The 23655-nt window shown below is 43.6% G+C and overlaps 1 protein-coding gene across 1 annotated transcript; it reads right to left on the bottom strand.

Moving 5' to 3' along the window:
- Nucleotides 1–782: 782 nt before the first annotated feature.
- On the bottom strand, nt 783–23332 carry LOC102462591 (sulfotransferase 6B1-like). Its single transcript, XM_006121302.5, has 6 exons — nt 23188–23332; nt 22138–22322; nt 19127–19253; nt 5444–5538; nt 3390–3576; nt 783–1171 (listed from the first exon to the last, which is right to left on the bottom strand). Exons 1-6 carry the CDS (start codon nt 23330–23332, stop codon nt 1053–1055), a joined length of 858 nt encoding a protein of 285 aa, XP_006121364.1. The 3' UTR covers nt 783–1052.
- Between the last annotated feature and the right edge of the window lie 323 nt (nt 23333–23655).

The following is a 23655-nucleotide window of genomic DNA, read 5'->3' as shown; positions in this document are numbered from 1 at the left end:
AAGTAATTTAGGAACTTAAAATATAGTTGCACAGGTAAGTGATTGTGTTAGTCAGACACTTTTCAAGACTTTGGACTAAGACTTAGCATATCAGCTAAAGCAAACAGTCATAAAGCTGAGGTCAGAAAAGCAATAATAGAATGAATCCCAAGAAAAAACTGTTCTTTTTCCTCAGGGTGGTTCAATGTACTTGGAGGTTCACAGTTAACTCATGGAAAAAGAGTTTCAGGGGGAATAAAATATTCCATATTTACTTTGTCACTGTTCAATGATTTATTCACACAGAAAGAACTGCTGAGTTCTAGTGCACAAAGTTTATAAATTAACAGAATGGAATAAAACATTTTTCATAAGTGAGATAACAGAAAACATTTTAAAGTTATGTAAATATACAAATTGCCATACATCTGACTTGCATTTATGACACAATCTTTGACATTGTTCACTACATTCAGAATAAATTATTTTCAAGAACTACATTTTTGAAACTTTCTACAATAGACACATCTAAAGCAGTGGTATTTACAAATAGGTTTGGACATGGAAATTTGAATCTGAAACCTAGCACTTTTAAACTACCCACCACTTTTCATTGCTAATTCATCAACAGGCTTTTGTTTTGTTTAAAAGGTATTAGGATGTGTTTATGTCCAGACCTGGTTTTAAAAATTCCAAGGGCCTTGGGACCATTTCTAACAATTAACAATTTATAACTCTTATATCTACAGTTTGGGATTCTCCTTTTTTTACACACAGTCAAAAAAAATTAAACATAATTTCACTGACATATTTCTAAACTAAATTTTTACATAAATGTTCCTGAGAATTTTCTGGTGTGCCGTCGGTACTGTTCCTAAACATAGTTATGCACAATCCTTATGATCTTACCCGTCATACTGTAAACTGATTGTCTCCTAGTATTTTATTAGAAAACACCAGACAAGATCTGTTTTTCAAATAAAGTAACTTTAAAAGTACATTGTTTTAATACAATATTAACACATCTCATATTTCTGCTCAATTGCCAGCGGACTATCACTCTTCATTCGCTATCAGCATTCATATGTGATACATTTTGCCAGTTCACTCAGTTTCATTTTCTTATTAAACATTTCCTCAAATGTTTTGTTTTCTTTTGGAGTGAAGTGGTTTTTCCAGTCACCAACAGCTCCTGGGAGAACAAAAATGGGGAATGAATAGCCAAGGCTGCCTTGCCATTGGACAGAGAATAATTGTCTGTGTGCTCTGAAACAGTCTGGCTTCATTAGTGCAAAAATTTGCACATGCTGTTTTATTATTATTATTATTATTATTTTGCTCCCGTGTCCTAGCATAAAGGTCATGAAAATGAGTAACATTTAGAGTTCAGATGAGGTTCCTGGTGGAAAGAGGCTGGCTTATCAGCTGCTATATCATATTAACCTTTATATCTTCAGACTAATTTATCTCGCTCTCACCACCTAATTTCCAGTTTAAAGTGACTTACCTGCAAAACTGGTTTTTCTATGGGCCATCGTCCACATTTCCATGCATATGTATAATGCAGTGGAAATAATCATGTCAAGGACTGAGTAGGAGTAAAAGAGAGGCAGGACCAGCATTTGGCATTGTCAGCTCTCATAATAGCTGTGTTTTTCTAAATGCTAGTTTTGGGAGGCATGCAATATGGGGGCATCTCAACTTTCATTTCAAGCTACATTTCTTACCTTCATGATTGCAGAGCAAAGCTTGAAAATATGATCTAGGTGCCCCATATAGACACAGAAACATCACCCAAGGCACTAAAATTAATCCAAAATGCACTGGCTTTTTAAAAAAATCTTATTATTTTTAAACTACTCTTGTTCCTTTCAGAGACTTGACTCATAATTTTTGAATGCTCGGGGTTGGCAATGCTGAGTGGAGAAACTGGAAGAAGAACACACTGAACTACTTTTGCCTCTTAGAAACCACACATACATACTTCACCAGCTAAAAGACCCCGACTTCTGACTATACAATAGCAAGCCAGGCCTGTGCTTTTAGTGGGATTCAAAGCTCCTGGTCACCTAGCCTGCTTATAATCCTCCAGGCCTTATACTGCCTACCTAGACCGTAAACCAGTCTCAGCTGAGCCATCACACCCTCCTACTCACTGGAAAGACCTGAGAGTGCTGTCCCCTTGAGGCTTTTTGACCAACTTTCCTCTCCCTCTTCCTCTCCCCCCAGCGAAGTGTTCACAATTTTCTCTTTCTTTGCATCCTCAAAAACGGGGGAAAATATTCACAAAAGTAAGAAAATGCAACTATAAATTCACAGGAATGGGCTAACAGATTCAGGGTAGATATAGAAGCTGGAACTTTTAAATTAAGCTGATCAAGAAATGTGTAATGGAATTTTTTTTCATTTAATTTATTTCTGGTTCAAAATGACTTAACATTTTTCAAAGGACAGGAAAAATTTCTCACCTGGCTGTACTTTTATTTAAAATGACCAAAGATAAAATTTGAGTGCATAAATGACATGGGACTCTATATCTCTTTAGTGCTTTTGAAAATTTGATCCTAGATTTAGAATTGTATGAGGGGTTTAAGGTAATTCATCTCTTTACACTATTAATGGATTCTCACTCATCCATTTGTATTGTCAGCATATTTTTTTAGCATATATACGTCAATAAGACAACAGGGAATATACAAAATAAACACTAATTGCAACCTTTCTCAAAAGGAATGTGTTTGTGATTCCTCATAAACAGAGTGACCTTGCTATGCAGTAATAAGGGTACACTTTAGTGTTTGTGAAGGACAGAGGTAAAACAATTTAGATAAAGAAAGAGATAGTTAAGCGCATGAATCTTTCCGTTCTGTTCTAAATGCTCATGTGAAACAATGTTAACGTTGACTATAGAGGCTTCCCTGTATCTAGTGTGGCCATTCATTCCCAATCAAAGAAGCTGAAAAGAAAGCAGACTAGAACTGGATTCAAAGAGAATTCTTTCCTCACTCTGAGGACATGATCCAAAGCTCAACAAGTCATTATATACATACCTACAAGCCAGGTCTACACTAGACCTGGAAGGTTGGAGTATGCTACGCAACTCCAGCTGTGTAGAATACATAACTGGAGTTGGCTTACCTTAAAACAAGCTTGGCTGCGTCCACACAGCGGGAGGCCGAAAGGAGCAAACAATCCTATCAGCTTCTCTTATTTCTTGCAACTGTGAGGAGTACAGGCGCTAACTATAGCTGCACTCAGTGTTTGATTTATGGCTCTAAATCGAACCCGCTAAATCGAATGCCAAACGTCGATCTCTGGCGTGGTGAGTGTAGACCTGCTCTTAATGTCCTCAATGAGATTTGTATCAGGCCCTATATGTTCTTCAGTTAGGTCACTTCCCACCAACGTACCTTTTCGGAATATCAGTTTCCTGTTGGATGTGAGTGCACAAACGGTGTGATTTGGGTCACTGTTTTCTTTTTCTATGTTGCTTTTCATCTCAGTGAATGATGACTTCTCACAAATCTTTCTGATTTCACTGTCACTGATGTTTACTCCCAGAAATACACTCATCTGCCTCACAACCTTAGGAAGATCCTGAAATTTTTGAAAAGTAAATTGTTTGTTTTCTAAGCAGTACAACAGGTTTTATTTCTAAATCAAACACCAAATATTTTTCCTTCCGAATGACACTGTTCAAGGAAAGCTGTCACCCTGGTGTGCACACACAGTATCTAGACGGGAGGCCTGATTCATCTCTTACTTGCACCTGTGTAAATCAGGAGTAATTCTATTGAAGATAATAGAGTCTCATGTGTGTGCAAATGATATAAGTAAGAAGAGAATCAGGTTCAGTGTATGTATGTTCTTATTTACATATATTTTTAAAAGTTGCATGGTCAGTTTTGGTATCAGTTCATCAAGACAGTTAAGCATTTCTCTAACTTTCACCATTCTCATTGCCTTCCATTGGAATATTAATGTACTTAAAGTTAGGTGTATACTTGGAGTACCTAGTTGAACTGGAGTTTGAGGGTGAAAATTTTGGAAGAAATTTAGGAGCTACAACAGACTGGATTTTTATTTCTCCTCCATCCCCCAAGAAAAATATTGCCAAAGATGAAAAATACATTTTTGTAGAAATTTTCAGTGTGACTTCTCATCAAAACATCAAAAACTGGATAAAGTTTATTGTCTTGGCTTTTTCTTTTCTTTTAAAACTTGAAATTCTTGAAGCAAGTGGACATTTCCCACAAAAAAGTCAAAATCCCATTTATTTGTGGAAAAATAGTTATAATGGAAAAAATTGACCATCCCTATTTGGTTCTAGTTTCATAGGCTCCAAATGGGACATGTGCTCCGAAATCACTGAAGTGCTTTTGAAAATTCTTTCTGTGTAACTAGAAGCACCAAGTTGCTTATGGCTCCCATAGTCTCCCACTTCAGTTCCATAGCCAGCAACAGAAGAGCCTGGAACAAGAGGCTTTTTCTCTGCCTGGCAGCATGATCTAGCTGACTGTGCACAGGAAAGAGAGGTGTGGACTTAGAATCATAGAATCATAGAATAATAGGTCTGGAAGGGACCTCGAGAGGTCATCGAGTCCAGCCCCCCGCCCTCAAGGCAGGACCAAGCTCTGTCTACACCATCCCTGACAGATGTCTATCTAACCTGTTCTTAAATATCTCCAGAGAGGGAGATTCCACCACCTCCCTTGGCAATTTATTCCAATATTTGACCACCCTGACAGTTAGGAATTTTTTCCTAATGTCCAATCTAAACCTCCCCTGCTGCACTTTAAGCCCATTACTCCTTGTCCTGTCCTCAGAAACCAAGAGGAACAAATTTTCTCCTTCCTCCTTGTGACACCCTTTTAGATATTTGAAAACCGCTATCATGTCCCCCCTTAATCTTCGTTTTTCCAAACTAAACAAGCCCAGTTCATGAAGCCTGGCTTCATAGGTCATGTTCTCTAAACCTTTAATCATTCTTGTCGCTCTTCTCTGTACCCTTTCCAATTTCTCCACATCTTTCTTGAAATGTGGCATCCAGAACTGGACACAGTACTCCAGCTGAGGCCTAACTAGTGCAGAGTAGAGCGGCAGAATGACTTCACGAGTTTTGCTTACAACACACCTGTTGAGACAACCTAGAATCATAGGTTCTGAATCATTAACTTCTGAATGTTAATCCTTCTTTTGACACTGATTTTATCTATGGCTTTGTGCAAGTCATTTTACCTCTCTGTGCCTCAGTGTCTCAATATGTGAAAATAGGATTTACTACCTACCTCGTGTTATGAAAATGAAGTAGCTAATATTTGTGTAACCCTTTCAAAGATAAGCACTATACAAGTTTTCATTTGCTCTTTAATTTTCAGTGATGTGGTCTTACAATGGCTTTGTTTTGTTATTTTTTGTTTTGTTTTGTTTTGTTTTTTACTGCATAATATGGAAATACATTTACCTTCTTCATGTCTTCATAGAATAAAAATAAGATGTTTCTGTCATTTTTATGTTCTTCCCAGCTTAAGAAATGATCAAACCAGGATCCACAGACAACTGTGAGAAAAACAAAATGGGATTTATATAAACTTCATAGATTTTTTTTTGTCCAACTATATTGTATACACTAAAAAGAAATGCTCTCTTCCTGCTATGCAATGAGAGTGCATTCCCCTGACTGGTTCAATTCCTTCTGCTTACTGGATCAAATTGAATGCACAAGGTATTTTAACTTTTTTTTTTTTTTTTTTTTTTTTTTTTGTGAGCTTCTGTTTGTAGAATTCTGGTGTTCTTTTGAGAAATGGATTTGAAGCCAAACACTGAATCCAGCCACAAGGAAATGTGAGTAGTCTCACTGAAATATATGGCATTATGTTTACAAAAGTAAAGCATGTGCATAAACATTTGCAATATTAGTGCCATAATTTGGGAAGATAGTAAACACTTCAGCACAAAATGCAGCCTGCTCTGGAGTGAAACACAGCAGCTGTTAATAAGTGCAGAGCAATGTTTCAAATATTTTAGGTATGAAAGTGAAGAATACCATATGAATTTAAAGTATCAGGGGAAAGTGAGGTAGACTGAAGATGATTAGTTCCCAAACTGGTACTTAGCCACAGTGTTGCCAGTTCCTGTGACTTTATAATGAGTCTCATGATATTTGTTGTTTTTCTTAAATTGTACCACAACTCTTTGGAATCAAGAAATTGCTAGAGAACCTTAGCTCTCCCCCCACCCCTCTCCCAAAAGAAGTAAGTTTCTGGCCTTTCTAATGATAAAGAAAAGATTGAACATGTCAAGTGAGAACATTCTAAAGAGTTCCAAAACCACAAAAAAGAAAAATCCAATATTTATTATTAAAAAAACCATACGATTTCTAACCCAATCTCTTGGTTCTGAGGGGCCATATCCATGATGTCTGAGCACTTGAGGTTGGCAATATTGCAATCTTTACTCACTTTGGTGTCTCTACTGCTGCTGGTGGTGATGAATGAATTTCTATGGCCTATGTAAAATAGGAGGATTAGACTAGGGAACACACCGTTCACTTCTGACCTTAAAAATCTATGATTGGTTATTCCCATGGGGCTTGTGAGCAGTGGGGACAATTTTGCTGCCATTAACAAGTGCCCACATTTGCTTCTGCAGTGCAGGATCCAGCCTAGGCAGCACAAGCATCAGGCCCCATATCAGTAGCATTTTGTTTTTCTTTTGAATTTCCTACAGCTGTTTGTTGCTGTACAGCTTCTTGGGTAGCACATATCCTGCAGAAACAAACTTTTTGAGTAATAAAACACTGAAAACGGGGCTGGACAATGGGAACAGCACCACCAGCACAATCTTAACTGCTACATCAGGATCAAAGCTGCTGCTCATATAATACTCCTGCATGTCCTTGGGGTTTGAAACCTGGCAGCTCAAGATAACAGCCCTGTCACAGGATGGGGCAGAGTCTGTGGAGGTGATGAACACTGCAGTAGGTCAAGGCTTACAAATATAACCTTTGTTTGGATCCGGCCAAAGACAAAAAGTAAAGGTCATGTGTGCAAAACAATAAAAAACCACACTGATCAATGAAAAACAAAGGTACAATAATAACACTTTGTAAAGCATAAATAGGATTGACAGTTAGAGGGTTCAGAATAATATCCACCTTACTTCATCCAGCTCACTTAAGGGAAACGTGCTTTATATGCTCTCTGAGCTATCAAACACACTATTCTTTTCTGCTCTGCTTTCAGAACTAGGGAAAACTCTGTTGAGCATGCTCAGAAGAATACACACTACTTTAAAAAGGCAGGCTATCATTACTTTTTCTCCCTAAAATGTAGAGTCCTGTTGCAAATTACCTTATAAGCTGATTGCAAGTCAGAGGGACATCAATACCTTCAGGTCAGATGTTGTGTGTTAGATCCTTTCTTTGCCATTTGGTGTAAAAAGAGTAGATTAACTATCTCCAGATTTTTTTTTAATCCTAAACCTAAAGGGGAAGCTGGACATCCAAACTTAGCTGTGGCTAGTCTTCTGGGGGTTGCAAAAACAGGGATAAAACATTTTTTTCTATCAAATCAACAGGGACAGCCCCGTTTGGAGGGCACAGATGGCTACCCTATGTTTTTGTAAAAGCTGGGACAGTGTTAATTTACTTTAGTGCAGAGTGGGGATAAGAATCAGCAGGTCAATTTGCTTGTTTTTGTGGCTGGAACAAGAGTCAGTAAGTTGTTTGGGAAAAGGTTGAGGGCAATATGAGTTTAAAGCATGGGGAAAAAATGCTAATGCCAGCTCTGAGTTTATTACCTATGGGCTATTGACTTGTCTGTATGGAGGGCCAATGTGAAGGGTTGTGATGAATATAATCTAATGTCCAAGAGTGCTGGAACACTTTTTATAGTGGAGGTGCTGGTAGCTGCTGGTGGCTGTCTTCTTTCCTATGTCTAAAATGTAGAGTCCTGTTGCAAATGACCTTATTAGCTGATTGCAATGTCAGGGAGACATCGATACCTTCAGGTCAGGTTAATGATAGATCCTTTCTTTGCCATGTGGTGCAAAAAGAGTTGATTAACTGTCTCTCCAGATTTTTTTTGTAACCCGAAACCTGAAGGGGAAGCTGAATAAAGTTAAAGAAGCTAGTATCAGAGGAGTAGCTGTGTTAGTCAGAAACTCCATAAACAATGAGAAGTCCTGTGGCACCTTATAGACTAACAGATTTATTGGAGCATAAGCTTTCGTAGGTAAAGACCAACTTCGTGTGAAAAAGTGGATCTTTGCCTATCAAAGCTAATGCTCCAATAAATCTGTTAGTCTATGAGGGTACATCTACACTACAGCACCAATTCGAACTAACTTAGTTCAAATTAGTTAATTCGAACTAAGCTAATTCGAATTAGCGCATCTAGACTTAAAAACTAGTTCAAATTAGTGGTTTGCTAATTCGAACTAGCATGTCCACACTGAGTGGACCCTGAACCGGGGTTAAGGATGGCCGGAAGCAGTGTCGGCAGGGCATCGGATTAGGACTTAGAGCATGGAGCTGCTGTCTCAGGCTAGCCGAGGGCTGTGCTTAAAGGGACCCGACCCCCACCCCAGACAGACAGTTCTCAGGGGTTCCCCGCTTGCGAAGCAGTCCTGGCTTGGAGTGCCCTGAGTGCCCACACTCAGCACATCACAGCACTCGGCCATCAGCCCAGCTGCACTTGCCGCAGGCTGCCATCCGGAGGGGGGGGTCAATCAAGGGGCTTCAGGAGAGCTTCCATCCCGAGGAGCCCGCAGAACCAGCCCTGTCCTCCCCATCAGGGACTCGTACCCCATCCCTCCCTCACTCCTTCCACTTACCCCTCCCTAGCCCCCCTTCCTGATGTTGTTGTTGTTCGTCCATCGTATTCGAAGAGGACCTTGACATCTAACAGGTTATGGACTGTTCATGGTGTGTCCGCAAATGGCTGATAAGGCCGATACGGGCACGGAATGTTCTACCACATGTCGGGCAGACATGTGTGGGCACCACTGTTGCAGCTTTTGCAACTCTGGCTTTACGGAGTGCTCGCTTCTCTTGTGCTATGGTTGTCCTTCTGGCTTCAGATGTTTGACAGCCTTGATAGATCAGCGTGTGCCATGTTGATCGGTCTTGTGCCAGGGTCTCCCAGGAGGTGGTGTCAATATCCAGGGACTTGAGAGAGGCTTTAAGCGTATCTTTGTATCGCTTCTTTTGTCCCCCGTGCGATCGCTTCCCTTGAAACAGCTCACCATAGAAGAGCTGTTTAGGGATGCGATGATCTGGCATCCTTGCAACATGGCCTGCCCAGCGTGTCTGAGCTTTCATCAGCAGGGTGTAAACTGACGGCAGACCTGCTCTAGAAAGGACTTCTGTGTCTGGCACCTTATCCTGCCACCGGATCCTCAGAAGTCTGCGGAGGCAAATCGTGTGGAAGTGGTTCAGTTGCCTAGCGTGCCTCCTGTATACAGTCCAAGTCTCACTGGCGTACATCAGGGTAGTTAACACTACTGCTCGATAGACTTTAAGCTTTGTAGCAAGACTTATTCCACGGCGGTCCCACACTTTGGTCAACAGTCTGCCGAATGCAGAGCTTGCCTTGGCGACTCTGCAGTTGATCTCGATGTCAATTGTCACTGAGCGGGAGAGGGTGCTGCCAAGATATGTAAATTGGTCCACTGCTTGCAGCTTTTGTCCCTTCACTGTGATGGTGGGCACTTGATGCTGAGCTTTTGGAGCTGGCTGGTGCATCACTTCGGTTTTCTTTGTGTTGATGAGAAGGCCGAAGTTGTCCATGCTGGCTTGCATTTCCTGCTCTGATCCAGCATTCAGGGCGCAGTCATCAGCAAAAAGGAGATCTCGTAACACAGTCTTCTTTATCTTGGTGACAGCCTGGAGTCTTCGCAGGTTAAACAGTTTCCCATCGGTCCTGTATCTCAGTCTGATTCCCAGGGAACTGTTCTGAAAGGCGTCTGACAGCATGGCTGAAAACATTATGCTGAACAGGGTCGGTGCCAGCACACACCCTTGCTTGACGCCGTTTGTGTTGGGAAAGGCCTCTGAAGCTTCTCCATCATCCAGAACACGAGCCGTCATGCCGTCGTGGAACTGACGTACCATCAAGATGAATCTGTCAGGGCACCCAAACTTCGACATGATGCGCCACAGACCTTCGCGACTGACAGTGTCAAAAGCCTTGGTGAGATCCACGAAGGTGGTGTACAGTTCACGATTCTGCTCTTGACACTTCTCGTGAAGCTGTCGGGCTGCAAAGATCATATCCACCGTGCCACGCTCTTTGCGGAAGCCGCACTGTGTCTCGGGTAATAAACCCTGTTCCAGGTGGTTAATCAGACGATTCAGCAACACTCGTGCAAGGATCTTACCTGCGATGGAAAGCAGTGATATTCCTCTATGATTATCGCAAACTTGTCGATTTCCTTTCCTCTTGTAGAGGTGTACGATAGACGCGTCTTTCAGTTCCTGAGGAATAGATCCTTGATTCCAGAAGGACTGGAACAGCTGAGTGAGTTTGTTGACAAGCACTGCACCACCACCCTTATAGACTTCCGCTGGAATCGCATCAGATCCTGGGGCCTTGCCACTGGACAGCTGGCTGATGGCCTGTAAGGTTTCAGTCTCTGATGGTGAGACATCCAGGCTGTGGTTGATATCCGCCTGGGGCATTCTATCAATCGCCTCGTTATTGATGGAAGATGGGCGGTTCAGTACGGATTGGAAGTGCTCAGCCCAACGCTGTAAAATCAGAGCCTTCTCAGTAATGAGAGTTGCACCATCTGAGTCCAGTAGAGGGAAACTCCCTGAGGGCTGAGGTCCATATAAGGATCTAAGGGCTTCGTAGAACCGTTTGGCATCGTTTCTATCAGAAAACTTCTGGATTTCATCTGTTTTGGCACTCAACCAGGAGTCCTGCATCTTACGAAGCTTGTTCTGTACGATCCTGCGAATGTTGTTGAAGGCATTTTTCTTAGCTGTTGACGATGGGTCATTCTGGTGAGCACGGTGAAGGCGATGCTTTTCAGCAAGTATGGCCTTGATCTCTTCATCGTTTTCATCAAACCAGTCCTGCTGTTTCCTGTGTGAGGGTCCAAGAACCTTTAGTGCAGAAGAGTGCACAATATCCCGGAAGCGTTCCCAGTCCTTCTCAGCATTTTCCTCTAATTGCAGCTCTAAAAGTTGGTTGCCAAGATCTTCTACTAGTAAAGTTGCTGTGTTGGGGTTCCTCAGTCTACTGACATTGATCTTTTTCATCACAGCTTTGTTTCCCTGCGGACGTCTCTTTGGCTTGATGTGAAAGCTTAATTTGGAGATGATAAGTCTGTGGTCAGTCCAACAGTCAGCACTCGGCATGGCCTTGGTCACCCTTACATCCTGTCTGTCTTTCCTCCGCACAATGACATAATCAATGAGATGCCAGTGCTTAGAGCGTGGGTGCATCCAGGACGTCTTTTTGCGAGCGGGCAGGCGGAAGATGGTATTGGTGATGATCAAATCATGAGCCGCACATGTCTTCAGTAATAGTAGGCCATTGCTGTTACATTTACCAATTCCATTTTTTCCAATGACGCCATCCCAGGCAGTGTGATCAGATCCTACTCTCGCGTTGAAATCGCCAAGTAGAATCAGCCTGTCAGTGCGCTTCACGGATGAGAGTAGGGCATCGAGATCTTCATAAAACTTGTCCTTTACTTCATCCGGATTCGTCATTGTGGGCGCGTAAGCGCTGATCAGTGTGGCTTGCTTTCCTCTCGGTAGTGGAAGATGCAGTGTCATGAGTCGGTCATTCACGCCCTTGGGAAGACTGGCAAGTTTGCGGACAAGATGATTCTTAACCGCAAAGCCAACTCCAGATTCACGACGTTCGTCACTGCTGCGTCCACGCCAGAAGAATGTGTAACCACCTCCTGTTTCCATGAGCTGACCTTCATTTGCTAGACGAGTTTCACACAGTGCCGCAATATCGATGTTGAATCTTGTGAGCTCTCTGGCGACCAGGGCTGTTCTTCTTTCTGGTCGGTCTGCTGAAGGGTTGTCCTGAAGCGTGCGTACGTTCCATGTGCCAATAGTGAGTGGTGTCACCTTGCATTTTGTTCGAAATTTTATTGTTCGACCGCATGAGATGGGATCCCCTCCAGCCGCGGTAAGCTGACCAGGGTTCTATGAAGCAAACAATGTTTAGGGCACCTTTCCTAGCCCCTTCCTCTTACTACGGAGGTGAGCAGTACAATCCTAAAGAGGGCTGCTCAGTCACTCAGGTAGACGCCGAATCCAGCTGTTGCTTCCACCAGCAAGAAGACGACCATTAGACCTGAGCCGCCTGTGTGCAGGTCCGCGGCTACAGCTCCCAGTGTATCCACACCTGCTGCTTCGTCGCTCGCCCGTCGCCACAGGACTTAGGAGATGTCGAGATGTCAAGACTTGCGCGTGAATTGGATTAAAGTGAGGGAGAGGTGCGCATAGTCAGCCTCACTCTCTCTTCCCAGATTCCATCTTACTCCAATGGCAGGACTAACGTCGAGACGGTTGGAGATGGGCTGGGCGCAGTGGTTGACCAGGGCATCTTTCATGTCTTGCCGTGCTCTTAGCGTACCACATTGCTTGCAGAAACCACCTTCATGACCGTTGATCCTATTCTAGTAGGTCTCATCCGCTCGATCCGCCGGAGTCTGTCTTCACATGCTCGGGATAGACAAGTCCCTATCTCACCGAAGGTCGATGACCCGACAGCTACTCTCAACCTGGTTTAGCCAGCCTGTCGAAGCTGTTGCCCGGGGTGTGGCCACTGCACATGCTACAGCTACTAGGAGCCACAGGTGAGAGTTGAGTGACAAGTGGGGACCAAAGGTGGACGAGCAGCCCTAAAAGGACACGACATGCCCGTACATCAGAGGTGCTACCCCTCCCTGAACACCCCATACACCCCTTCCTGATGTAAAAAATAAAGGACACGTGTGGTGATAAAATAGAAACTCTCTTTATTGAACAAAACTCGGGGAGACTGGGAAAAGGAGGTGGGAGAGGGGAAGAGAGAGGCTGGGAGAGGGGAGGGCAACTAAAATGATCAGGGGTTTGGAACAGGTCCCATATGAAGAGAGGCTAAAGAGACTGGGACTTTTCAGCTTAGAAGAGAGGAGACGGAGTGGGGATATGATAGAGGTCTATAAAAGCATGAGTGGTGTGGAGAGGGTGCATACAGAAAAGTTCTTCATTAGTTCCCATAATAGAAGGACTAGAGGACACCAAATGAAATGAATGGGTAGCGGGCTTCAAACTAACAACAGAAAGTTCTTCTTCACAAAGCAAATAGTCAACCTGTGGAACTCCTTGCTGCAGGAGGCTGTGAAGGTTAGAACTAGAACAGAGTTTAAAGAGAAGTGAGTTAAAGTCATGGAGGTTGGGTCCATGGAATGGTATTAGCCAGGGAGTAGAAATGGTGTCCCTGGCCTCTGTGGAAGGCTGGAGATGGATGGCATGAGACAAACAGCTTGGTCATTGTCTTCGGTCCATCCCCTCCAGAGTACCTAGTGATGGCCGCTGTCGACAGACAGGCTACTGGGCTAGATGGACCTTTGGTCTGACCCAGTACGGCCATTCTAAGCTCAGGGCTCAGGGGGTCTCACTGGACCACCCTGATTTTCATGCAAACCTGCTCCTGGATGGCCAGGCTGGCAGCTATCCTGCCCTAGACAGCCACTTTCCTATGCCTAGTGCGGAGGTTGTGGATGAGGTCCACGATGTCTGCACTAGCCCAGGCGGGCGCCCACCTCTTGCGGACCTGGGTAGGCTCCCGGGAGCTGCCAGTCTGGTCCTGGGAAGAGGCGGAGGGCTGGGTGGCAGCGGGTGGCTGGCTCGAGCCATGCCAGGTGCAGGGTCTGCTGGCTGGGGCTGGCAGGCTTGCACCTGGCACGGGCACCATAGCCAGCCCGTGCACCTTTAAGGTCTCCGGGGCCAGGAGGGGGGCATACGAGTTTCCCTGGGGGTGCCCAGAGTGGCCACCAGGGAAAGCTGGGGAGGGCTAGCCTCCCACTAGTTTGAATTAAGTGGCTACACAGCCCTTAATTCGAACTAGTTAATTCGAACTAGGCATTAGTCCTTGTGGAATGAGGTTTACCTAGTTCGAATTAAGCGCTCCGCTAGTTTGAATTAAGTTCGAACTAGCGGTTCGCGTGTGTAGTGCCTATCAAAGTTAATTCGAACTAACATCTGTTAGTTCGAATTAACTTTGTAGTGTAGACATACCCTAAGGTGCCACAGGATTCCTCGTTGTTAAAGCAGCTAGTTCAAGATGCTCAGATAATATTAGTGGCAGGCACACAATTGTATATGGGTTTCCTATACATGTGTGAACTGGAATATATGCAATAGATGGCCTTCGTATATGTTCATGAGTCAATACAGGATCTCAATAAATCCCATATGTAAAACATTTAATGCTTGCTGTTCTCATGTCAGTAGCATATGATCAGTTCCATGAGAACTGTTGCAACTAGCATTAGGCCTGGACTCAAAGCCTGCATCTGAACAATCATGAAGGTTGCATGTTTGAAGTCAAAACCTGAGGCCTCCCTGCTATTTACCTCATGTCAGTCCCCTGCATATATTGGAAATCACTTCAAGTCAGGGAATGCTACAGCACCCTCAGTCCCAGCATGTGTGAAAGGCCTGGCTCCTGCATAGTGGCACCTTGCTGGATCCATGAGCAGAGCCACTGAGGTTAGTGGGAATTATAAGAGTGCAGCAATCAGTCCACACTCCAGGTCCAGGGCCTAAGCAAAGCTCTGCAGACTAGATCATTTACATGTAAATGTACAATACACTGCTCTGTAATATACACTGTCTGTAAAATACACTGCTCTCCAATAGTTCATGATGTCTCTGTGATACTTCTGTAAGGCCTTTACAGAATAGAACATAGAATATAAGAATGGCCATACTGGGTCAGACCAAAGGTCTGTCCAGCCCAGTACCCTGTCTGCTGACAGTGGCCAATGCCAGGTGCCCTAGAAGGAGTGAATTGAACAGGTAATGATCAAGCGAGCTCTCTCCTGCCATCCATCTCCACCCTCTGACATACAAGCTGGGGACACCATTCCTTACCCATACTGGCTAACAGCCATTTATGGACTTAACCTCCATGAATTTATCTAGTTCTTTTTTAAACCCTGTTATAGTCCTAACTTTCACAGCAAAAATTGGCACCCCCTCTCCTCCACCGCCATGTGGCACGGCCCCGAACCTGGGGCACAGCTGAGGGGAACTTGTACTGCTTCTTCCCCCACTCCCTACAGGGGCCTGGCTCCTGCATGCACTAACCCGCCAGTGGAGATGGAGGAGGGTCAGGCTTGAAGCAGGGTCCGGCTCGGAGCAGAGAAGCAGGGAGAAGGCTCCAGCTGCCGTGAGCTGAAGGGATAACGGGGGGAGCAGAATGGGATTAAATTGTAGCCTCCCTAGCATGGTGCCCAGAGGCAACTGACCTCTCCAGCCCCCTTGCTACGCCACTGCCCCCCCTCCTGCAGATCTATCATCTTCTGCATATGCAAGATCTGTGAGAGCCGTCCCATTAATCTGAAGTTAGTGTCTGTGGCACCAGCTTCTGGGTGGTGTCTCAGTGCTGCCACATTCACCTTCAAAGAGGGGGCTTCCCAAAGCAGGCCCTTGCTGCTGACCCCCAAAGCATCCACAGGTCCAGTCTCCTTTCAATGGGCCCACTTCCCAGGGCTCATTGATCTTGGATCTGGCTTCCATCCCTTCTCCAACCTTTGTAACTGCCCAGAGGTGCTCATCTTCCGCCTTACACATTCCCACCTCGTTCACCCCACAGGGACAGTCTCTGCCTCACTTGTCCTAGGGACTATTCTACCAAGACTTAATACAAAGTTTCCATGTAAAAGGACTCAATACAAAGCTAAAAACTTCAATGAGAGAATAATTAATAGAGACATGTCTACATCTGCTGCAGGGAGACACCTCTGCCTGCCTCCACCCCTCTCCCCCCAGAGTCTACAGCCCCATTGCAAAGCGGAGGAGGGGAGGAAAAGAGGCTGAGGCCCATCCAATGGGACTGAAGCAGACATGAGCAAGCCATGCCCGGGAGCCATTCTCCTGTCCATTGCTGGTGCTGTGTTGCTTCAAGGCACGCTGAAATGCGGACACCTCTAGGGTGAGCTGGACAGCTGTTTAACACCTGCACAAGGTTTCAGGCAGGGGGCAGTGTGGGCTGCCTTCCTGCAGAGCCCCCTTCAGAACTACTGTGCCCTCCTGGCTTAGGAGAAGAATAAACAGGAGGATTAGAAATTAACCCGCCCCGTCTCACGTCCCCTAGGCAGGAACTGAGCCATCTACATTAGGCCCCAGCTGGAGTATCATGTCCAGTTCTGGGTGCCACATTTCAGGAAACATGGAGAAACTGGAGAAAGTCCAGAGAAGATCAACACAAATGATGAAAGGTCTAGAGAACATGAGATATGAGGCAAGGCTGAAGGAATTGGCCTTGTTTACCTTGGAAAAGAGAAGATCGAAAAGGGACATGAGAGTAGCTTTCAAGTATCTAAAAGGGTATCATAAGAAGGAGGAAGAAAAATTGTTCTGCTTGGCCTCTGAGGTTAGGATGAGAAGCAATGGGCTTAAATTGCAGCAAGGGAGGTTTAGGTTGGACATTAGGAAAAACTTCCTGCCTGTCAGGGTGGTTAAACACTGGAATAAATTGCATAGGGAGATTGCGGAATCTCCATCACTGGAGATATTTAAGACCAGGTTAGACAGACACCTGTCAGGGATGAGCTAGAGCAACTCAACTTTGGAAGCCCCAGGGGCAACACTGATACTTACAGAACATGCTGAGGGCCTCAACTTAAGTGTGGTTGCATATGCAAGCAAATATATACAAATAGCTTCTCTCACACTGACAGGCATGAATACAAAGATTAAGGCAAGACTACACAACACACAGACCCCGTTTAAGTCAGCTCTGCTGATATTAATAAAATGCAATATTTACCCGATTTCTACCCATGGACAGCACTTTTCATGAGCAATGACAGTCCAAGAATTTAACTACTAAAACACATCAAGAGAAGATCATTACACTGACTACTTTTTTGTTTTGGCTCCCACTCGCCGGCCACGTGTTGATCTTCACATAAACTCAAACTGCACCGCGGGGCGCAAACAAACTGGCCATGAGCAGCATACCAAGTTATTAATAAATATTTTTAAACCTTTACCTTTTCTCTCATCTGCCATGTGTCCTCTCCTTGCTCCATCATCTCCCCTGGTGCCTGCTGCCCCCCAACTCCTCACCCTCCTCTGCTGTCCTGACTCCTGCCCTTCTCACTGCCCTCAGCCTTCCTGCGACCTGTCCTCCTCCACCAGCTGCTCTCTCCCCCCTGTGCCCACTCCTCCAGTAAACCCACTCTGATCAGGTGAGCTACCCCTCCTCATCCCCTCTTCTAACACCTCCCTCTACATACCTGCCCTGCCTCTCTCCTCTGGTGCTGGTCCCTCCCTTGCAGGTGTCTGACCTTCTGCTTCACCCCCAGAATCTCCTGGCACCTGCACCTTCCCTTAGCCCTGCACCCTCCTGGTGCCTCCCCCTTCCCTCACTGCTCCTGCCCCCTTTGCCTTCTTTTTCTCTGATGCCCTCCCCCCACCCCTTTCTGCCCCCATTCCCCTCATGCCCCTGTGCCCTCACACATGCCTTGCTCCATCCCCGCCTTCCTCATGCCCACCCCTTATTTCAAGCCTTCTCCCAGCACCTCCCTCTCCCCCATCCAGACCCTAATGCCTTTATCCTCTCCTCTCGCAGCATCACCCTGTGCCCCCTCCCACTGACACCTCCCCTCCTGCCCTTTCCCTCATTGTCTGCACTTGGCCCCCTGGCATTTGTATCTTCTCTCTCCTCTCCACCTCCTCACAAGCCCCTCCCCTTCCCTCTTCTCCCCTCCCTTCCACACAAGCTCCTTCCTCTCCCACCACTTCCCCCCTAGTTTTCACCCTGCCCTGCCCTGCCCTGCCGTACCTTCTGCCTTCCACTTGCGGGACCGGAGTCTGTGCTCAGGCCCCAGAAGTCCCCGGACTCCGAACTGGAAGTTAGGCCGGCACCACGCGGCACCAAACACTTTTAAAGTCCCAGGCTGTGATGTCACGTCATGCCCAGGTGTCTCCCCAGTCACCTGAAAATGCAGCGCAGTGTGCGTAGGCAATTGGGAGCTGACTGAACGCTGGCATGGGCGGCGAATTCTATGGCCGTCCCATACCCGGCCCTGGACCATCCCTGCCATGCGCAGCATGTGCAGGCAAGGGGGAGCCAACTGAACCCTGTGCACGACAGGGATGGTCCAGGGCCGGGGGTGGGGACAGCCATAGAACTCACCGCCCATGCCAGATGAGCCTGCACAACATGTGCTCTCTTTAACCCCGGGCCGGCGCCCCCTAGCATAGCACCCGGGGGCAATTGCCCCCCTCGGACCCTCTTTGCTATGCTTCTGTATTCAATGTGTGAAGAAGAACTTCCTTTTATTTGTTTTAAACCTGCTGCCCATTAATTTCATTCGGTGGCCCCTACTTCTTATATTATGGGGACAAGTAAATAACTTTTCCTTATTCACTTTCTCCACACCACTCATGATTTTATAGACCTCTATCATACCCCCCCTAGTCTCCTCTTTTCCAAGCTGAGAAGTCCCAGTCTCTTTAATCTCTCATCATATGGTACCCGTTCCAAACTCCTAATCATTTTAGTTGCCCTTCTCTGAACCTTTTCTAATGCCAGTATATCTTTTTTGAGATGAGACCACATCTGTACGCAGTATTCCAGATAGTGCTATTAAAGAGGAACACATACCCCTGGCAGTAATTACATGTAAGGAGGCACATGTGGTGTTTCCTATTCCAATGACAAGAAATCCTGTAATGCCACATTGAAGAGATAGTAACTATTCTGGTTAAGTAAACAAATTGTTTTCTTTGATCCCATTTGTACAAAATATACGGCTGGTATCTGGTTATATGGATGATTTGTAAACAAGGGTAAATGCCCTGTAAATAAGGATTTTTCACTAATTTATATTTCTCACTTCTTTACCATGTGTTATCTTTTCTCTCTCTAACCTAATTTATAACACTCATCCTTACCATCTCCCTCTAAGAACAGCTCAAGGAAAACAGTCCATGAATCTATGGTGGGGAGATTTGGATTATCTCTGTAGTAGTGATACATGGAAACAGCAATATCTTTTGGGTTTCTGATGATGTAGAAGGCCTGTAAATGAAAACAATAAGAATATTAAGAATAACTTCCTTCTTGTAGAAGATCCATTTGCATAGGTGTGAGGTTTTTTTACATTTTTCCCTGAGGTCCTCTGGCTATGGGACAAGCTTCTTTCAGTGATCATCTTCCAGCCAATAGTCAAATGTCCTTTATAGTTAAAACAGCATTAAGGTAGAGGAGGGTATTAGTGGGGGAAAATCACTAGCTGATGCATTGGCAGACATTAACAGACCAGTGGTAAAACCTGGAAGTATAGGTGCCACTCATACAGTATTACTGGCTGGAACACAATTGCATATGGGTTTCCTCTATGTGTGTGAACTGGAATATATGCAAGAGATGGCATTTATATTAGTTCATAAGTCAATACAGGATCTCAATAAATCCCGTGTGTAAAACATTTACTGTTTGCTGTTCTCATGTAAGTAGCATATGATCAGTTTCATGAGAAACAGTTGCAACTAGCATTAGGCCTGAACCCAAAGCCTGCATCTGAATGAGTATGAAGGTTACATGTTTGAAATCAAAACTTGGATGCAGAGCTCAATTTCTAGAAGCCTCCAGCATTGCTAGGGGGCAAAGCAAACTCTGCGGTGCGCGTGAGAGGGATCTATCAAGACTTGGACTTGTGGCTGAAACCTTGGTTTTAGCCCTTACCGAACTGTGCGCTTTTTTTGTATAATTGGTATCCTTGCCTATAACAATGTTTTTTCATACAGTCTACATGTGTAAAATTTCATAGTCCTCCCAAGCAGTTCATTCTGAAGAATCACGAACATTACAGTAAACGTCATATTTCTGAAACAGGGAAAAACTAGGCAAATCTTGCATAGAAATCAAACTCCTGTGTTTTGCCATACACTAACTTCTACAGAATAATTGGAGGCATAGGTCAAAATATATTAGTAGATAATGCATAAGCAACGAGAGATGAAACACTGTTAGATTAATTTTAAAGTGACTCACTTAAAAGAAGTGTTACTGTGGTAGCAGGCTAGTCATTGTGTGGCTTTTTTTCAGATGTGCCTGGATCCTTTACACTTAATTATGTAACTCTAGCTCCATTAATCATTGCACTGATCAGAAATTATATAAAACAGCTTTAAAGTTGTAATGTTTTTCACTTTTGGTATCTTTCTATGACTAAAACTGAGCTACTGATTAGTTCAGTATAGTCATGGTGTTGTGGGTTCCTCGGAATTAGAGACAAGGCGGGTGAGGTAATATCTTGTACTGGACCAACTTCTATTGGTGAAAGAGACAAGCTTTCAAACCCCACAGAACTCAGAAAACTTGAGCCCACAAAGATCTTTTTTCAACTTCAGAAAACTTGTCTCTCTCACCAACAGAAATTGGCCCAATAAGATATATTACCTCGCCCACTTTGTCCCACAAAGTAGGACATTCTATGATGAAACACAGATATTTAAGTCCAGGTTTAAGGGCATATATTACCCCCATCTGGATATGCATCATCCATTGATAGCACTGAGAGCTGAACAAATGGTTTAAATGCAGAATGTAAGTGTACTAAGTATACTTAAAAAACTTTTAATTACGTGGTCATTAAATTCTTTGCTGCTAATGTGTTTGAGGGTGTTCAGGCTCCTATATGTTCTATCTTTTAAATCAAATTATTTGTCTGATGCTCAAAGACATCTAAGTGCAAGTGCATTTCCATGCTAGTATATAAGGAAATGTGGCACTTTGATAACTATGACTACTTCCAATCCAATCTTGTGAATGTTCAGAACATTGTAATCTGCAGACTGTGTTTAGCAGGACAGACAATGTGAGGCAGGTTGTAATGCAAGTGAAGAAGGCATGCTTCAGACCTTTCATTGTTTATTTACACCTTGAACTCAATCTATGCTGCTGATCTGATGGCAAGATGTTAGCCCTATGTTGTGTAATTATATTTTAAAATATGAGAATACTAAATTCATTATGGCTGTGTCTAGACTGGCTAGTTTTTCTCAACTTGCCAGCTGTCTACACAGGCCGCTTGAATTTCCACAAAAGCACTGACTTCTTACTGTAAGAAATCAGTGCTTCTTGCGGAAATACTATTCTGCTTCCGTTCAGGCAAAAGTCCCTTTTGCACAACGCTTTTGTGCAAAAGGGCCAGTGTAGACAGCTCAGAGTTGTTTTCTGCAAAAAAACTCCGATCGCGAAAATGTCAATCGGGGCTTTTTTGCGGAAAAGCGCGTATAGATTGGCACGGACACTTTTCCGCAAAAAGTGCTTTTGCGGAAAAGCATCCGTGCCAATCTAGACTCTCTGTTCTGAAAATGCTTTTAATGGAAAACTTTTCCGTTAAAAGCATTTTCAGAAAATCATGCCAATCTAGACGCAGCCTACCAGTTTACTGACATGCAAGTAGAGTTGAGTTATTGGCTTTTGATTAACTGCTGGGAAGTCCCTTCTATAATTCATTACCTGAAAAATCCAGTGGCTTTGCAATTATGAATCTGCATGATTCTGTCATAGGTTTTCTGCATCAGTGAGGCTTATATATATGTGAACATGTTCCAGCTCAACCAACAAATAGCAATTTAGGAATTACTGAATGACATTTTAACACCTATATAATGCTGGAGGTCAGACTGGATTATAAGGAATATTAGAAACCAGATTGAACTAATAGTTTACACTATGAAATTTTAAATAATAGAGGACCAACACTGGAATGCTATTTTGGTTAAAATTCAGAGTAACCCACTGAAGCTGGAGAGTTTTTCCAGATTTACACTGGTGTGGCTGAGAGTGGAATTTGCCACTGTAACTTGATACTGGCAGCGCTGTGTGTTTAAAAATGACTAAATCCAGTCCAGATAAAATGTATACTTCATTTGAAAGAGCTGCAATATTTTACCTTGCATTGCTTGACCTTAAAATTTGACGGTAACATGCTGTAGTCCAAGTGTGTTGGGATGATTCTCTTGGAAGAAAGATTGTTCAGTTCTTCCACTCTGGAGATGTCTCCAAACTCAATAGGCGATGTGAGGGTGACTTTAGGAGTGTAAATCTGCATTACAATTTCTGCAAGCCAGTGAGTGCCTTAAGACCATTATTTTTAAGAATAAAAAAGTAAGAGAGAAGAAAAGGATTTATTACTAGAAAAATATACTGATATAGGAAAAGTTTTGTTTGAAAGGAGATCACTTGTTAGGACACTGAAGCTCTGATCCTGCAACACTTAGGTGTGTGAGAAATTTTTCACATAAAAGCAGTTCTGTTGAGTCCACATGAGTCTAAATGCTCATAGAATTAGAGCTATAGCTGATGAATGAAATAATTCCCTTAGAAAAAATGCTGAGTAACACTAATACTAAGCAAACCTTTTTAGAAAATGTGCACATTATTCAGATAGTTTTATAGAAACTAAAAAGTAGTGCTATGGCTCACTTTTCCTCATAAAGTTTGATCATAAAACTTACATGCCCACTACTTAGCTGGTGAACTAACACTTTGGTTTACATATTTTCAATAACAACACTGACTTAATTTTTTGTGTGTGTGGGGGGGGAGGATGAATATACAGAGCAACAGCATAAAATTACTTAAACAGTCCTGACTTATTAATGATAACAGTGTAATAAGACTTTAACCACATCTTTACAGTATGGATTTAACTTGCAAGTAAATTGCCTATTTTGATTTCTAGTAATAAAGAGAACTGATAGGCAGGCTCAACTGCTTTAAAATTACAAAGTCAAAATATACTATACACATATAGTTGATATTTTAAAATTCCACTTTTTACACCTCAGTAAAGCTCCGCATTTCCAATATGAACTTAAACATCTTCCTCTTTCCATTTCACCCTCTCACATATGCAGCAGGCTTTCCAATGAGCTAACACCTAGAACATTCAGCAAACAATTACGTTTCCCTGCAAGGAATGCTTAAAACAGATCTTTACCAGACTTTGGGTAGGAAACCAAAAGGATGTCATCTTCTCTAGCATCAAAGGCATCCAAAGATTTTAAAAGATCTGGCGATGACCTAGTTGTAAAGGGAATCCCGTTGAATCTATGAATGAGAGCTGGCTGACTCTGAGTTGACATATTTGCTAATGTCTTGGATCTCTGTATGTCAGATAACAGCTCAGTCACCTGGGGATATGGAAGTCACTTGTAAGTCAGATGATTTTCAGTGACTAATCAAACTTTACAATTGGAAACTGCACTTTTATATACATTGTACAATTCTACAGAGTCACATCGAGATTTTACCTTGTCAGAAAATTACTTAGGCAACTGTAAAATTCTACAGAAGTTATCTTGATGAATCACACAGATAACCTCCATTTCCCTGTGGGTTATATGTCACAAAGATTTCCTGAAGTGTTTTAACAGTGGAAAATAACTAGAATGACAAGTGAATACGC

Source organism: Pelodiscus sinensis, chromosome 1 (assembly GCF_052426305.1).
Source record: "Pelodiscus sinensis isolate ZL-2025 chromosome 1, ASM5242630v1, whole genome shotgun sequence".
Lineage (NCBI taxonomy): Eukaryota > Metazoa > Chordata > Testudines > Trionychidae > Pelodiscus > Pelodiscus sinensis.
Note: the sequence above shows the minus strand (reverse complement) of the source record. Positions and strands in the feature narration are given on the sequence as shown.

Excerpts from the sequence above, each read along its gene's own strand:
- LOC102462591 (XM_006121302.5), bottom strand. The coding sequence starts at position 23,332 with ATGTCAACTCAGAGTCAGCCAGCTCTCATTCATAGATTCAACGGGATT. Across the intron at positions 19,254-22,137 it reads TTAAGGTCAAGCAATGCAAG|GCCTTCTACATCATCAGAAA; the intron begins GTAAAATATTGC and ends TTTCATTTACAG. Across the intron at positions 5,539-19,126 it reads GCTGTTCTTAGAGGGAGATG|TTGTCTGTGGATCCTGGTTT; the intron begins GTAAGGATGAGT and ends TTTTTCTCACAG.